The 18,575-nt window shown below is 37.3% G+C and overlaps 1 protein-coding gene across 1 annotated transcript; it reads right to left on the bottom strand.

Moving 5' to 3' along the window:
• Positions 1–14,955: 14,955 nt before the first annotated feature.
• LOC100892937 (heparan sulfate glucosamine 3-O-sulfotransferase 1) lies at positions 14,956–17,921 on the bottom strand. The gene is made up of 2 exons (XM_003724731.3): positions 17,556–17,921; positions 14,956–16,745 (listed from the first exon to the last, which is right to left on the bottom strand). The coding sequence occupies exon 2, from the start codon at positions 16,657–16,659 to the stop codon at positions 15,487–15,489; it is 1,173 nt and encodes a 390-aa protein (XP_003724779.2). The 5' UTR covers positions 16,660–16,745; positions 17,556–17,921; the 3' UTR covers positions 14,956–15,486.
• Positions 17,922–18,575: the final 654 nt, after the last annotated feature.

Genomic DNA, 18,575 nt, shown 5'->3' with positions numbered 1-18,575 from the left:
CTTATTGGAAGAAATGTGTATTTTCCCAAAACGACGATCTTTAATCCTCTAAACAAATATGAAAATAAGGCGTATAAAGGCGTGGTATGCTTTTTGATTCGCTTGCTCGGGTTCAATAGTTTGAATGCTTGATTTGACAAAATTGGGCGACTCCACATGGAAACATCACAACATCTTTTAAAAAGTCGAATCAACCTTATTATGTTCGACTAATTCCATCACCAGATCGAACAGAACAAACCTTCTAGTAACTTAAATTGCTAAAAAATCAGAGGAACGTTCCTATATGCAAGTTGAAACCTAAACATGCAAAATTCTGTGATGAATTCCTTTACAGAAACTGGTTTATGTTTCATCTTTTCTGATAGCATGTTCTTCATACATTTTGACCCTGCAATGCATTTGTTGATCCGTTGGAGCTTAATTATTGTCAATTCCTGCCATATATCAAACGTATAGCAAATGAAGTGGAAAATCGGTAGACGATTTCATTAAATTCAGAGCGCATTCTACTGTAACTGCATGTAATATGTGGTCTAGACATGGGTATTGGGCAGCGAACATGTTACTCGGTGCATGAAATAACAAGGCCACTAATTATGAGCGGGTATCGGAGGGAGACGTAGCGTCTTCTTTTCATGTACCCTTCCACTATCTATTCCTTCTGTCTTTAAAAAGAAAACTTTTCCCCTTTTCGCCGTTTGATGGGAGCCGTGCTCCCGTGCCTCGTTAGCGACCACAAGTCCCTGGTGATGAACTACATTCATCTGTATTTTGTAGATGTATTCCAATAATTCGAATCCATTTTGCATACGTCCACATTAATGTGTTGCTTTGACAGATGTCCATATGAAAAGGAATTTTTGAAAATATAACACTATGATAATGAAGGATTGCAATATGAAAATGATATATTCAGAATAAAGTGAAAAAGATGGACTAATAGAGAAAAATTCAGGAAGGATTAACCAAACTAATGGATAATAGGTAAAGCTGATATCGACAAATATGAATGGAATATCTACATTTTAATGTACATGTATTTATTATCAGTATTGCCAAGTGTTCCTATATAACATGAATACAGGTTTCAATAACAGTAATCTTATGCCAATCAACTTAAAATTCGATGATACAAAAATCCGTCTGAGTTCGGGGAAATGAGGAATTATAATAAGTAGTTGTGAACATCGATGAAGTGATTCTTTAAATAGTTTTTCTTGGGAGAAGATTACATCTTGTCTTGGTAATAGTGCGTCCTCAACTCCTTGGGGTTCCTTTTCACTGAGATAGTCTAATCGTCAGTTAATGAAGCAAAATCCGACTTAACATGAATCCCCGAAGGTGAGAGGGATAAGGATTTGTATTGGAACCTAAATCGACCCAAATCGAACAATTAAGTAGAAATGTTATTGAGTCAACCAGGCGCGTACACAGGGAGGGGGTGGGGTTTGGGGGTTAAACCCCCCCCCTTGGTATTTTTATGTGTGTAAACCCCCTCCTAAACCCCCTAACCCCCTCCCCTCCTTTGGATTTTTTTGGATTTTTTATTTTTTTTATTAAAATATAAATAAAAAAAAGTCAAACTTTCAAATTTCGAGACCAAAAAAAAAGTGACCTCTTACCCCCCCCCCCCCCGCTTATTCAGCGGTCGGCTGAGTCGTTGCGATTTTTGGGGGGACCCCAAAAAAAAGTGTCCTCTTACCCCCCCCCCCCCCCCCCCCCCCCCCCCCCCCCCCCCCCGCTTATTCAGCGCGGCTGGCTGAGTCGTTGCGAAATTTTCGGCCCGATTTATAAATGTTAAACCCCCCCCCCCCTTGAAAAAATCCTGCGTACGCGCCTGGAGTCAACTAACTATAGAATTTGGTCTATACACTGATCATTAAAAAAAACATGTTTCAACTTTCATCGAGGGCATATCAAACAACGTGTATTTCGAACTATTACCATCACTTCATCCATGACTATTACAAGTGATGTTCTAGACGACACAACATGATGACTTCCTTGATGTAACGACTCGCGAGTATAACCAGATTTCGCTTCTAAGGACCACGTCATAAAAAACGAGACCGACACGACACCGATTACAGACCGAACCAGCAATAACATTACCTATAATGGCTGAAAATGTCGGTCTAGGATCGTTTTGGATTCGGTATCAAATGATGTTACTTGATTGTAGAAATACAAACAAAGCCCATGGCGTAGAAACATCCATTAATACAGAGTTGCACTGCATATGGTTAATTGATCAACGAGTAAAACTATGACCTTCATCATTTGAACGCGTACAAGGGATGATACTTGAACCCGATCTATTTATTCGTGTATGTACGAAACGCGAATTGTTTCACTTGTTGCCATGGGGGTGACCCTGAGCCAGATTCACTTATATTGGTCGCATCTAAAACCATCATTTGGATTAATTACATTCGCCTAGAAATCAATTACGAGATTTGGTCGTAGCTGGTTCTTCACAAAACATTAAAATGCATTGTTTGTGGCACGATAATGCAATAATATATATTTTGACCCTGTAGCATGAAATTAATGATTTAACTCAATGGCTTAATTGGGGGAAGGGGGGGATGTTGAAGAAAAAAAAGTGAGAGAGAGAGAAGGAGAAAACTCTTTGTAATTGTTCTCCAAACAAAGATAACTGACGTTGTCAATCTGAACCTTCTAATTTGTGGCCTATTTAATCAGTTTTTCATACCCCTTTTCCTTTTGTATTGAAGTATATTTTCTTCGGCTTTATCTTTTATGAGCCATGATCTTTCCTTCAGTTCCGTTTACTCCGAGGCATTTATATTCCTATCTTTCCTCCATCTCTTAGCCTATCCCCTTCTCCCCCTCCCCTTCCCTCCCTCCCCCTCTCTCTCTCTTCTCTCTCTCTCTCTCTCTCTCTCTCTCTTTCTCTCTCTCTCTCTCTCTCTCTCTCTCTCCTCTTATCCAACCCTTGTAAATTGCTATTCATGACTTTATCACAGATGTACACGTGCGACTTACAAACCCTCGATCTAAATTCTAAACAAGAATACGATTTGGAGAGCTGTAGGAATTTATGGTAATCCTAAACATATTTACATATTTTAATCTTCTGTATAGGGAGTATCCCGAAAATCGCTTGGAACAAGGACGTTTAAACAAGACGCACAAAAGACTACCATCTTTAAGTTAAATATTCTAAATAGACCACGCTACCAACAAAGTAAAGCATTGATGACAAGTGTGGATTTCACTGGCAACTTACTACGGATTAGAAATGCAAATCCCAATTGTCATTCTCTGTGTTTTCAGACTTTCTTTGGGGTTCTAAAGCGTCTTCGTGTTCGTAACAATCGACTGGAACTCCTGCCATCAAAGACCAGAGATCATTAACAACAAAGGGAACAAGCTGAGATGCTTGAGCGCTCCAAGAAAATGCCCGGGTACCATCTTTCTTTAAATCACCCCATCTCCCTCCTTCTTTCCTTTTCTTTGTTAAAAGAAGAAAAGTCATAAAGAGAGTTACCTGTAATAGCGTGCTCTATTTAGTTCTCCAGACTTTTTGAGAAAACATTTTGCCGATCATTGGATTACAAGACAGCATCAGACCCTATAACTATTAATCTGAAAAGACAGGTTTTTCTTTTGAAAGTACGAGGCTACACAATGTAGTACCTGTTTCAGGACTAACAAGAAAACTCTGATAATATTCATGTTTGCGAGTTCTCATATTTTTGTTGTCACTTTATTTCATGTTCATCATAAGGAGCTGAAATATAAGAATAAGATATTCTGCCTTTAATATTATATAGTATGGAGGTTTGACATCAAGTGAACTCAAACAACATATTAACGATATTAAAGTATACAGTCAACTAAAGTGACTGAAGCTATTAACAAAGTTAAAAGTAATCGGAGTGTAGTACAAATAATTGTTTACAAAAAAAAAAGTTTAAATAAGGGATACAAATTATGAGAATGTAAAGACGATATTCTGATTGTTAAGGAAGATTGAATTACAGAAAATGGGTTGCAGAAATTCAGATAATTAGAAAACGGAGAACGTACTGTTTCGATTATTACATGTATCAGACTGAGCACTACATAACAGAATGGGAATCGTAGCCAATATCTTATTAAAATTATTTCACTTATTGTTTGCTTGTCTTGATTAAAAAAGAAAACAAATATGACAGAATCATTATTAAAAGTGTTCATACTGTTTGTCCCCTGACATGTGAACATGTTAAACACATAATAGTCTCAAGTTTCCAGTAGTATCACAAGCTCAAACAGAAGTTGAAATGAAATTATCCTAGAAAGTTGATATTTTTTCTAGATGGGGGGGGGGGGGGAGGAGGTGGCTAATTTGAGATTGTTTCTTCAGACTTCCTCAGTACCAGTTCACACTCATTTATATCTCATAAACTCATTACATTTAAACAATACATACGAGAACTATACAATTTGAAAAACGCAAATGTATCTCTTTATTTTAATCTCAAAAAGAACTAAATTAGTAACTACATACATTCTCTTTCCTAACGAAAAATATATTTTATTATGCAACGAAAGATGAAGAAAACTAATGAGGGTCGGTCGTATTTAGGGCAAGGCATCTATAGTAAGGCATGTATGTATTTTTTTTTATGGAGAAACACATGTGTGTATGTCGAGTAAATATTAGTTTTCATAATTGGGAACTAAAATTAGGTCTATGTTGCTACCTCCGAGTATTGAGCAAACCCTACCATCCCACGTAACACAAACCTACCATATGTTTTAATATTCCAGAAGCATAGATAAAATATGACACAGTTTAAACAAACTCAGTAAATATGCTTAAGTTAATGTCAGCTAGATCCAAGGTCTAATCTATTGTTGGTATTCTACCTCCGTGGTAGCTGACTTTGGATTGAGTGAATTTGTGGTCTTTACCAGGGTGACGAAAGCAATGATGTGAGATAGAGCATTGAGAATAACACAATATCCCTATACAAAGCTGGTGAAAATTGTAATGCAGCTATTATTACTGCGGGTTGCAGTTTTATGGAAGAATAAATGCCTTTAAAACGTTGCCTGTTACACAAATAAAAAAAAAAATAGTATGCCAGATAACAAGTTGTTGACATTATTGATGTCTTGTTTTGCACAACTTTGTCAATATTGACCAGTTGACAGATATGTTTTCAACTTTATATATGCTTCCGGCGTACCCGTGGACCCTCGTGAATGATGTACTAATGAATACATGTACATCCGTTCCGAGTTATTGGATTCCAATATTAAAGGTAAAGACCAGTTATGGTCATGCAATTGCATTGTGAAAGAAACGTTGTGTAATCGATCAGAAAAGGTTGATCATCTAGCATCTAGCATCTGCAAGGTTCTGGAATCATCAAAATGATAAGAAATTTGGCTCATTCTTCGTAAAGTTACAAGCACTATACACAGAAAGATGTATATGGGACTACCCTATATCTCTCACAGACCATGAGAGAAACAAATTTACCAAATATATGAATTAGTAGGCGGTTTCCCGGCAAATTTGTTATCATCATGTATTAGTCAAAACATATTCTTTCACATGATTGGTAATGAGAGCTTCCATTTCATTTTTTGAAATTGGGGCGTTTCCAATACTGGTCTTTACTTGAATGCATGGTCTCCAGCAATGACATACACATAGCTGATGCCTGTCGCAAAAGAAATGTCTGTATCCCTGATAGAGCAAGAAGGACGATATAAATACAGTTAACGCCCTTCTGGCTATCAGCTGACTATGTGTAAAGAAACGGACAATACTTAATACGTAACAATGAATCTTTCCCTCTCCCTCTCCCTCCCCCCTTTCTCTTTCTCTCTCTCTCCCTCTTTCTCTCTCTCTTTCTCTCTCTATCTCTATCATCTTTTCCCCTCACATCCTCTCTTAACCCCTCATGATTGCTACTAGGGAGTTTGTGAGAAGGAGCCGTCTCAAATCAGACGGGAAATTTAAAATGAATGAAAAGATGGTCCTATATAGGGGTGCGAAGTTTGGGTGTGTCCTACGGGGACTTTCTTATATGGGCTTTCTTACAGGGGCTCAATTACATCTTGCTGGTCTGCATTCCATAGAACAATCACCTAATGGTCCACAAAAAAACGCCAGCTTGGGCACAGAGCTCCATTTAGTTATTAACGTCTTTATTTATCTATTTATTCTGACAGGGTACCCGTTGATCTGTACAATCAAGACTGCCGAGTCACGAATTATACTTCTTCTTGTCCGACCACCAAAAGTCAAGCAGCATTGGGCCCAGTCGGTCCGGTCAGCCCTTGGATGGAATACTGTCTCTCAATAAACCATTTTCGTAATGTACTCAAATTTAATGCACAAATGAAAGTTAAGTTCCTCATTAAAAATCATTTCACTCGCCTGTCACGAATAATTGTTTTAAGGAGTAAGAATGCGAATGGTATACATTAATTGTTGCTAGGTAGGACAAACATTATGGCCTGTCCTATCTAACAACGCGTAATGTATACAATTCGTAATCTGACTAATTATCAAAAGCAATTTTGAATAGATGCGTCTTAAGAACAAGTTTTGAATTGGTTGACAGTCTGACAGTTTTTGACATGTTAAGTTTGTTCCAAAGTTTAGCAGAAGCTTTGCAAAAAGAAAAGAGCGCGTTTCAATGTGATGTCTGTGAATTACTATCGACGGCTTCTTGAAGCACTGCCCTTGTCTTTTTCCCTATTCCCCTCTTTTCTCCTTCCACTGTTCAACGTTTTTTTAAAATTTTATAGCTGTTCACACAAAAATAGACTACAGCATAGTGTGAAGAAACTGCAAAAGATTACATTTTCATCCTAACCATCAACCTAATATTTAAATACTCTCCACTACTATTTCTTTTTATCTCAGCTCCCTTTAAAAGATATGTCACAATAAAATTAAAAAAACCATTACAAAACCTCGGCGTTATTTTCCAAGATTGTTATTCCATTCGACTAGAAAGAAAATATATGCCTTTCCCTGTTTTTCTATACCCTATAGTGAATCACTGGTTTCAAATGAAGTGAACCGCATGAAAGCAAAGTCTGACTCTCTTTTGTTGAAAAGCGAACTGAAAGGCATTTTCCCACGCCTGTCTATTGGTCCTTCTATTCATGATAAAGGAGACCTTACACCATAAATATTAAAGGCAAAGTAGAGCTAAGAAACTAACTGGGGAGTGTTTCATAAAGACTTAGATCAACTTTAAGTTGGACTTAACTTTGGCAGGCCATTCATGCCACTGGTTGCTCTCACCATTATGATATTTAGATATTATTTTTTTCCTTCAATAATGAACTATCAAAAAATGTAAATTCTGTAGATTTGTGACCATGATTTGTACGTCCCTTGAGAGACCGATCCCTGTAAATGATGAGAGACAACAGTGGCATGAACGGCCTGCCATAGTTATGTCCAGCTTAAAGTCGATCTTGTGAAACACTCGCCAGGTTATAGAAATGATGGGAGTTATTGAGGGGCTTAAACAATTTGGAGAAAAAATGAAACCTATACTTACATACTCGTTATTGAGGAGGTTAAACAATTTGGAGAAGAAAAAAAAACCTATACTAACATACTCGGTAGACAAGGACAAAAAAGAGTATGAATCAAATTTTAATTAATTAACATTAAAACAGTTGACAATATCAAAAGCTACACCAAGGAAAAATTGGTGACCTAAATCCATTTTAACCTTGATGCCACATCCGATGGTAAACCATGGACCCTAAACCATGAACCTTTGTGGTAGATTCCATGGTTAAACCGACCTTCAGACAGGGAACTAATATGTGCTATTTCCCTGTTTTAAACAAGCAAAAATTTAAAACACTTTCAGAAAATAAAAAAGTACGCGATACAGCGGTTTTCACTTCCTACTTTTCGATATGATCCACTGAAACATCACAGTATTAGCATTTATGTATTTGTCACCAATTTTGCCCATGAATGGATTACTCATAAATATTTATTTGAAATAGTTCTGATCGTGGTATATGATATTAGTTTTTTTGTTTGTTTGTATATATTAATTTATATCATATACCCCGAAGAGAGGAGTATTTCCTCTGCTTTTGTAGACAATACCAATACATAACCAAGTTGGTCTCAATATCAAGAAATAAACCGTTGGATACGATGAAATGATAAAAAAGGAAAGTTACATTGCGGTTCTCTTGGAATTACCATTCTTGTAATTTATAATTTACTCTACCATACGGTGCCGATAACTGATATTGCAACAATGTACAGGTATCTCTTTTAATTTCAATACTCCAGTCACATCGACAAACCAATCCTAAACCGATTCCAAATAGATGAATATATCAACCATTCTGGATATAAATGTCATGTTAAAAAGGTGATTGTTTTTGTTCTCAATCTTTTTTCGGTCTCGTCGGTGTGACTGAGTTTTAAGAGAATGTGAATATGATGAAATTGTTTATATCTGTAGATAGTTAGAAGAGTAGAAGAGCGATCCTTACAGTACAGGATTATATTCGCATGTTGATTGAATACAGGCGTGATATAAAAAGGATGAAGACTTGAGTTATGATTGAATCATTTTGATTATTGGCAGACGTCTTCAAATAGTCCAGCTGGAGAATTAGCAGACTTCAGGTAAGAACTAGATAAGTATTATTAAATGATAAATTTCATTAGATTACCGCGAAGAATAATCAAGGCCTATACAAGTTGTATAATAACTTGGAGGTTGTATAATACAACCTCCAAGTTATTATATCAATTGTGCCTATGATGCTGCCCCAGTACATCCCGAGAGACCCATCGCCCACATAGCAGACATTAGGGACTTTTAGATTTGCGTGGACTGATACGTGTGACGTCCATTCAAGGCAGTGCATTAAAAGGACGTCGATCGTAGCAATCCCCATTGTCTTCGTGCGAATCTAAAAGTCCCTAACGTTGGTCTCGTGAACTTGTCGGCCTCTTGGGCTTTCTGGCTCAAGGGCCTTTTAAACTTTTCTGAATGTCCACAAGACAAACAACGTCGGTGTCGTGGGGTGTGGCCTTCCGCCCAGCCCTATTATTATTACATGTGTGTTGATTGTAAGGTATTGAAAGGGAGCAGGACTGCACTGTATATGTGAAAACAACCTCATAAAAATGCAAATTTGAATTGATGGTAGTCCATTGGTCCAAGGCCAACACATAGTGCCATTTGGTAGCATTTAGGCTATGGGTTAACTTTACCTAAGGTTACCCCCAAGCGGAAGCGTAATTCGGCATAAAATAAGAATGAGGAACGTTAATGTGTATGTTGATATCCTTAATATATAATATAGCTGTACCTTGCGACTAATATCAGTATAGGCTCCTAAATGCTTATCAAATATTGATCTCTCAATGACAAACAAACAGAGCGGTAAATACATCATGCGTTCATCAGTCATGCATACATAATTACACTCCTTAATGTGAATTTCAGTTGCTGTGCGCATAGCATTTATTGTTGAAATGTAAATATGACATGAATAGTTCGAGTATGACAATTGTTCTCTTGCCTTGTTTGTCTTTCACGTTTGTACACATCGATACCATATTTGGACATCGCACGAAGTATTGCTCTGTTTAGGTGTCTGATTAATTTAATTAGAATTCTGTGGTTTAGCCTATGCTTTGGTATGAATATACATATAATATTTGCAGGAAAGAAACGACTTTAAATGAAAGTGAAACAATATATCTTAAAATATGTTGTATTCCATTTCTTTATTTTTTGGTTGTTGTTGACCTTTCGTTTGCTAATAATTTTAGAGGCTAAAAAGGAACGTTCAATGGGGACTCATTTCATGAGATGTAGCTAAGTCATACACGAAGATCCTTTTCATGGAGATTTCCCCTCGAAAATTTAGTTCTTACGTAGAATAACCCAATCATCCCATAGTAGAAGACCAAACAATGACAGATTGAAATTCAACATGGTCAGTGGTTAGAAAAAATAAATATGATGTAATCACAATCCTTGAATACTGCAAGTCAACAAGTCGGTCCCATGGCACGATAAGATCGACAGAGGGCGGTCGTATATTTGACTACATTTTAGATATTGAGATTGGAATTGGGGCCGTTTCGTTAACAAATGCTAAATTTCTATGACAAATTTGCTCTAAGCCAATCAGATGCCATTGTTTCAGTAGCTTATAACAGTAGCTTGTAACTTGTTATTGATCAATTTTTATGAAACAGGGTCCTGACCCTTCTGATTGATTTCTCAGCCCCAAAAAGCTTCGAGTGATTATCACTAGTGACTAAATCTAGTGTATTTAAATAAATGTATTCTTGTTGAAAACAAAGATTTGGTTAGGTCGCAATATGATTTGGTCTTGGGATAAAACAAAACCAAAGAAAATGGTACGATTTATCGAAAATCGTGGTATTGGTATCTTATCTTAGTTTAAATAGTTCTTACAATTACATGTACAATGTATATCAATTTTCTTGTTTGACTATAGAGGTGTTTCATGAAAAGGAAAGCCGCCTTAGTGGATATCATTCTATGATCTGCGTGAGGAAATTCTCCAAAGCTCTCAGAAGATGGAGGAGCAACCTGATGAGATACAGCCAGCTCTAGTCTTCATAGCCCCAACAAAAGACCATCCACAACATGTGAGACAAAGGGAATCGTATAATAGTATCACTGTCTTTAATAGTATTATAATATTGTAGTGTGAATTTGTAATAGCTGAGTCGATATGAAACTAATAGTACAAGTGGAGTATTTTTTAATAATTATTATTCAACCGTTTGGGATAATATTCCAGATTATCAACTGAAAATTCTAGCGGGAGAAAGATAAAAGAAAAGATAACGGGGTGTGTAAGCATGAATGAACGGGGAATGAGGAGAGAGGGGGAGGGAGGGTTAACGAGAGTGTGTGTGAAAGAGAGAGAGAGAGAGAGAGAGAGAGAGAAAAGAGAGAGAGAGAGAGAGAGAGAGAGAGGGATGAGATAATGAGAGAGAGATATATATATATATAGAGAGAGAGAGAGAGAGAAAGAGAGAGAGAGAGAGAGCGAGATATATAAAATATAGAAAAAGAGAGAGAGAGAGACATAATTGGTGATTGAGAGATACGGACAATATTAGAGGCATAGACAGAGAGAGGGATACAAACAAATAAGATATACATTAATACTCTCCCTTCTGTATAAGGCAATTTATGTACATGGATTTTTTTTTTTCATTTAAAAATTACATCATTAAAGAGAAGGTCGAGTTCTGGGAAGAGGTGTAAAATAATTTGTGAGCGTTATCATTCTTATTATGCAAGTGTGGAAGAACATCAGATAAGACATGTTCCCTGAAAAGCATGGCTCTTCAAATGCCTTTATATTCTAAATATGTCATGTAACTCGTAAAACTCGGGGGGGGGGGGGGTAGGCTTTTTACGCCACGTGTTCATGTATAGTCCCATATACATCTTTCTGTGTACAGTGTTTGTAACTTTACCAAGACTTGGTCAAATTTCTTATCATTTTGATGATTCCAGAACCTTGCAATACACACAAATTCTTATATGCTATATGATCAACCTTTTCTGGTCGATTTCATACCGTTTCTTTCACAATGCAATCGCATGACCAGAACTCAACTTCATCTTTAAAGGGATCGTTTAACAATGTTAAATCTGAGATACCCGGCCCTACGTGTTATCAGTGTATGTGATATGGTGTAATATTGAAGCCCGAAAAAAATTGCGCTTCAAAACGATCAAGAAGTGCCTCAAAAAAGTAAAAATCTTTGAGTGACCGGTTTTACCATACTCGTTTTCCCCAATAGACTGTAGTGTTATGAAAACCGTCAGGCGAACGGTTTTCAAAATTTGTAATTTTAATCATAAATATCTTGATAATCAGACAGGCGATCGGCTTGTAAAAGTCATGGGGTTCCTGGCTGACCTAAAGGTTTGTAATAATCATTGCATCATGAGCTAAATCCAGAATTTTATTTCAGAATCTGAGACAAAGTTACCGGATCCCTTTAATACCGTTAACGGATATCTTATACAAAATAAAACTTTTGACGATCCTCTAAAAGTAAATCTCTTCGGAATCAATCAAAGTTTGTAGTTTCTCTCTAAATCAGGTAAAAATCGTCACCATACGCAATACCACTCCCAAAGAGGAGAACAACGATAACGAGGGACCACGTGATTACTTTTACTTGGCACTTTTTGTCTGCTTGTGTTGTTGTTGGCCTATTGGGATTTGCGCCCTCTCGAAGTCTCTCGAGGTAAGTTGATCATTGAACTACAATGAGGTTCTCCTGCTTATCCCCCACTCGAATTTAAAATAACAGTGCGAAGTGTGTGTGTGTGTGTGTGTGTGTGTGTGTGTGCGTGTGCGTGTGTGTGTGTGTGTGTGTGTGTGTTTGGTTTGTACAGACGTGTATCAATCAGATATGATTATTTAAATGTCACCATCCGAAAGACGTGACTCAGTTTCGAACCTACGTCCTGGCCTGAATCAGTGTGTAACTTCGACTGTTAGCTGGATTAGAGGCGCACGCCACAACGCCTAGAATATTAGTATTTTCAAAATTATTGGGGGAAGAGGGTGCTCCACATCCTTACATATGTGTACGTGACGTTGAGGAGGGGGCTGCTGCCCTACCACCTCCCTCACTACGTCGGGGTTCGTGAGGGAACCAACGTGCTGGTGGTACATGTTGTGTTAGGGACATTTCTTTAGGGCCAATTAATTGCAATGGGGGGGGGGGGGGGGTTAGAGGTACTGGAGGGGTAAAACAAAAAACAAAACCCAATCTGCGACGGAGGCTTCAGATGTATTGAATGAAATGAACACAAAGTTGGCTGAACAAATAAATCACGAAATTATGTCTTATTATGAGAGGGTAATTTTGCATGCATTGATTGTCCAGGCTAATAGCCTTTTTCCAGTTTAATATTCTATGTGGTAGTTGTTCGAGAAATGGTAGTTATGAATTCAATTATTGTAAATGGTTCAGGAGTGTGCAGATAGCAATTATTTCTGGAATTATATTTTTGTGACAACATTCAAATGATTTTATAATAATTCTTATGACTACAATAGACGTCAGTTATTTTTTTTTTTAAATATTCACTTCAACAAAAGTTACAACCTGATGATAATGTACGCGTAAGTATTATGTTTTCATGTTTAAGATAAAATAGTCTGATTGAATAAGATCCCTTTTTTCTTTTACTATGATTTCTTTTTTCATGTTTGTAAGGTGAGAAGGTACATGACCCGAGGACAGATATCGAAAGCGACCCTCGCCTCCCATGATGCTCGGAATTATACAGCCGTCGCACTGGGGATCGGTGTCGGCATCATCCTCACGTTCGTTTGTATGTTCATCGTCGTATGTGTTGCCTTCCTTACCATTTAGCAACTTTAAAGACCATCAATACTACTGGGCCAGAAGGGATTAGACCACACAGCGAGGTCACTGACAGGTGGCTTTCTCATTAAATCAGCTCTTAACTAACATAAGAAAAAGAGGATCATGGGGGACCAACAGGCACCGATTGGGGGAGTTTTCTATATAGAGGGAGCAAGTAGCTACAAGTAGGACAATGGGGCTTTAATACCTTCTTAAATCACTGTTATTTGAACGTAAATGCCAGGAGCATGAAGAGGTACCGGGTTCTAGTGGTTACGTCACCGGTCTGGGGATCACATGGTTCGCGGTCCGAGTCCCGCCACGGCACTGACACATTAAAAAAAATCTGCATGTCACCCGCAACCAAGTGTAGTAAATGGGTACCTGGGAAGAATTCATTCCTTAAAGGGATCGTTTAACAATGTTAAATCTGATATACACGGCCCTACGTATTATCAGTGGCTGTGATATGGTGTAATATTGAAATGCCTCAAAAAAGTAAAAATCTTTTAGTGACCGGTTTTACCATACTCGTTTTCCCATATAGACTGTTATGTTATGAAAAACGTTAGGCAAACGAAAAATTTGTTTTCGATTTCCAATCATAAATATCTTGATAATCAGACAGGTGATCGGGTTTTCATAGGGTTCCTGACTTTGCAGCATGAGCTAAATCAAGAATTTTGTTTCAGAATCTGAAACTACTTCTACTTTGTAGACGCCTTGAGCATGCAATTTGCTACGGATATATGGGCGATATAAATGTAGCTATTATTGTTATTATTATCAACCTTCATAAAGACAGTTTGATGAATATTAAAGGTGATTCCGTTCAATGTATCCCGCACGATAGTCGTCTTCTTTCCATCTATTCTATCCATTTATCAAAAAAATGAAAACTCTCTTAATCATGTAAATATAAGCTTTGAATAATGTTAGTGTTTCCAGAAACAAGTTTTAGTTAATTATCATATTAAAGATTTTTTATTTTTATTGAATAGAATAAAAGTATAAAATTCATACTTCGTATTGGACACATTGTAACGAATCACACTGAATCATATTTACTAAATAAATACTATAATCTCTCTTTATATTATTAATTATCATAAGAAATATAATATATTCACAAGTTTGCATGTATCTATACTTAGTCTCTCAGAAAGGTGATAGGGAATAAAAAAAAAATTCAGGATCTACATATAAATGGCAGATTAATTGTTTTGAAAATTCCGAGAAGGATATAAGGTATTCTGGCATTGAAAGAAGTTTTGTCATGAAAATATTGAAGAAATGTGTCGAATGTTTGCTTGTTCCTTGCCTTTAATAGTAGATTATACTTATGTAGTACGGAGGGAAGCATTTTGTGTTGTGGATTTGTTAGTTCACTTTGAGGAGGTTTTTCGAATTTGATTAACACTGTGATGTCAATAAACTATGGTAAGCACTCTCTGTATTATAAGATATCACTCTTTTCAATTTGAAAAAGTGGAAAATAAAACGTACAATTTATACAAAAATGACGAAGCACCTTTTAGCATTTGTTTAAATTACATTTTTATTTAAAAGAATACAAATTCGTGATCATCAAAAACTTTAGTCAAATCAATCTTGAATGATTGATTAGAAAATGGAAATACTTATTTTATTACGAGTATTATACGCTGAAAGTTATCGAAATCATTATAAAAAAATATATCATGAGTATCAGATGATTAAACATGGATTACAAAAAAATATAAGACCCCAAATAGGCCTTCGATAAATATGAACATTTCTAATGAAGTTGTTAGAAAAAACTTTAAGAATCGATTATTGTTTTACATTCGAACTCTAATTCTAATATCACCTTTTGATCAGTTTGATTGAAGGTAAAGCTAAATATATATCTTGATATATAATCTACAGTGTAGGCCTGTCACGAGTATAATAATATGGGTTAAATACATGGTAAAGGACGTGAGCTCATTACATGTGAACCTTGCAAAGAGCTTGTGTAAGGTAGGCCTATACTTATGAAATAACTTCACACTCTCTTGTACTTATCACGTGTCCCTCATGCTTCACTGAAACAACCATGGAAAGTCAATTCCTGCTTTCTTGGCCAGTTCTAGAGAAAATGGACGATAATAATCATACAACTTCTTTGATATAGCATCGTTTATTTCGGGGTGAGGGCGCCCTTTTATTTTAGGATTGGCGCACGCGATGTGCGGCCTCTCTCGAACATTCGCACAGTAAAATCCGGTCTCGGGGCTTTTCTGAAAATGTTCACGCTTAAAAAACGGAGAAAGGCCAAGGAACCTTTCCGTTTGTTTCATGATCGGTAGAGGATCTTGGATGAAGGCCTCGCCATCAAGTACAAGCACCCGGTCAGGTCCAAAATTGTTCTTCATCTTTTGATATTTGTCAATGTACCTCCCGTTGGCAATAATAGAAACGTTACCATTGATCTCACCTGTCTCTGGTTTGATTACCATCTCATTAAATGGTGGAAGAAGAGCTTTCGATGATTTTTGTAGTAAAATGCCTCTTTCGTGGACATAATCAGAGATAGCACGTACAACAGGATCACGGATTATTATGATCACTTTGGCGTTTTGATCCAGCAGATTTTTTATGTTGCCGGAAGTAAATCCCATCGGCTTCCCCGTCATAGATAACATTCTTGGACTGGACCACTTCATCCTCAAACGCCACTTGTCAAGGGCATCGGCCGTAAAGTGTGGCCCCGGAGGAGCAAGTACTTCTCCTTCGATAACTACCACAGGGTGGAGGGATAAGTATTTCGTCAGTATCCCCGTACCGCACTTTTTAATCCCTCTTATCATGGCTTTCGGAAGACGCTTCTCGCAGCCATTCATGTTCATGATTTCTGGGGTTCGCTTCGTCATCCCTGCAATTGAGTAAGCGTAGCAGTCTCCGTAAAATACCTCCGGCTCTTTCATTTTTATATCAGACTTGGAGGTGTACTTGTGAATGTCCTTGGCGATATCGTTGATAGCCGGTGCGTCTGTCACGTTTAATACCTTCGACAACGTTTTATTCCGATCGTCTGGCTGCCTAGGTGGCTGTTGATTGTCAGTACAAACTGGGTTGTTTCTCCGATTTAATGCCTCTGATGTAGTTTTCTCCGAGACATTAAGCGTTGGAGAAAACATGTAGTACATCTGTAAAAGTATCAGGATAACAATAGCGCCAAATGTGCGATTCTTCTTTAAAGTGGCTCGCAACATCTTTCCAAATGTTTCTTAGAACTTAGAAAGTGTAAGAAGAGGTCCTCGTGTGTTCATACACCGGTAGCAACCATCAATACCAAATTCTAGATATGAAAAACATGGGAGATAAATAAACATGAAACACGAGATGATGTGGATATTTTATGTAAAGTATAAACGCACACACCCACACACACATACAACGTCTTGTTGTCTCTTATTCTATTTTTTAATATCACAGTTTACTGAATGCCCACGAGATCGACAGCCAGCCCACGAGATCAAAAAAGTATCGGTTATGTAAACTCTAAGGGCTCGTTCGGATTTGACGCATAAACCTCGCCCCCCCCCAAAAAAAAAGCAGCCGCGTTTTTAAAAGATGTAAGTGACTGGTAACTCAGCGGATCGAGCAAATGACTTGTACCTGTTCACTGAGCTCTGTGTTTAGATATGTGAAGCGGTTTACACTTTACGTCATCATTATAAAAAACTCGGCGGTTTTCCCCAAGTCAAATCTGAACGAGGCTTTTAAGAAAAAAGTTGAGAAGGGATTAACAGTCTCATGAACCTTAGGGAGGTCTGCCAAACAGCCTCGTAGAGCGGATTGTAAGCGATGTATATAAATATGCACGCACCAAACATAATTATGAGAGCTATTAATAAAATCAAGAATCAAATCGTGAAACCTGAATACAACAGTCCGTCATTGTTGCAGTTTGAGATGTTTGGGATGTTACTGAGTGTGATTGATGAAAACCTGACTGGATGAATAACGAAAACTTTTAAGCCAATGTTTGGTCGTAACCACATACACATTTTAAAACACACTTTTGTGATATTCTCAACGGTATTTACCTCTGTTTGTCTATACTTTTTTCTGTTCAGTAAAACAAAATTGTGGATATTGAACTTACCCTTTTCGGTCTTCTTCAACTTTATTACAATTTCAGCTTCGTTTAAAATTTCTCCAACATTGCAGGATTATTCCGTAGTTCGTACTGCAGTCCCCTCTTAGATAGAACGTTATATAGCAGGACCTTGCCAGTATCTGAGGTGAATGTACATGTATGATTATGCAGGTTGTACTTCATGGGAATCATGGGAACAACATCTTTTATTCTAGAGAGAGAAAGTGTCTTGCACGTTATCTATCGTGGCATGTATTACGTAAAGTAGATCTGTGCAACCATGGAGATGGTGCAACTATACAGTTTTCTCGCGGCATTGTTAGGCTTCGCCTTCTGGTTGGCAAACATTGGCAATTTAAAAGCGAACAAACAGAAGAAGGACTGCTATTGAACGAAGTACATCGACACTCCTTTAAAATAGGAACATTGTCAATAAACAAGAAAATTAAATGGATGAGGAGCGGAGGTCTCCGCTCAGTTCGCAAGATTTACCGATCTCGACTGCCATAGACTGCTCACGTTGTTTGTTCGTTCGTTTGTTAGTTTTAGTATTTAAAAAAAAGCTTTGATATGCAAAGAAAGATTCCAGTTTGTGACAAGGACAGATTTTCACTATAAAGAAGAGGACGAATAAAACAGAAGCAAACACAGACGGAACCACAATCTAATTGGGGAACATGTTTTAAAATTAAAGAGTAATTCAGACTATCACCAGGAGGGTTACTGTTTCCATTACAAAATTGCGAGTTTTTCAATGATGGAATATGCATTGTCCGTAATTTCCTGAAATCTCGGGGTTTATTTCCCGTTTCTTACGATAGCAATTGTAATATGTACCCCAGCTTCCACTATTTGAATGCACTGTTTATTTTTTGTTTTTCTCCACATCTTGGGGCTCATTGCGATATTATCAAGACTAATGTGGACGTGAGAATAAGGACATTAGAGTTTGTTCCAGCAGACATCTTACGTTGAGAATGTGGAGGTGTCATGGTACACTCTAAATTACAGGGATTTAAATTTAAA

This window comes from Strongylocentrotus purpuratus, unplaced genomic scaffold, assembly GCF_000002235.5.
Source record: "Strongylocentrotus purpuratus isolate Spur 01 unplaced genomic scaffold, Spur_5.0 spur5_scaffold_2, whole genome shotgun sequence".
Classification (NCBI taxonomy): domain Eukaryota; kingdom Metazoa; phylum Echinodermata; class Echinoidea; order Camarodonta; family Strongylocentrotidae; genus Strongylocentrotus; species Strongylocentrotus purpuratus.
This window is presented reverse-complemented; position numbering and strand designations above follow the sequence as displayed.

Coding starts and splice junctions, on each gene's coding strand:
- LOC100892937 (XM_003724731.3), bottom strand. CDS start 16,659: ATGTTGCGAGCCACTTTAAAGAAGAATCGCACATTTGGCGCTATTGTT.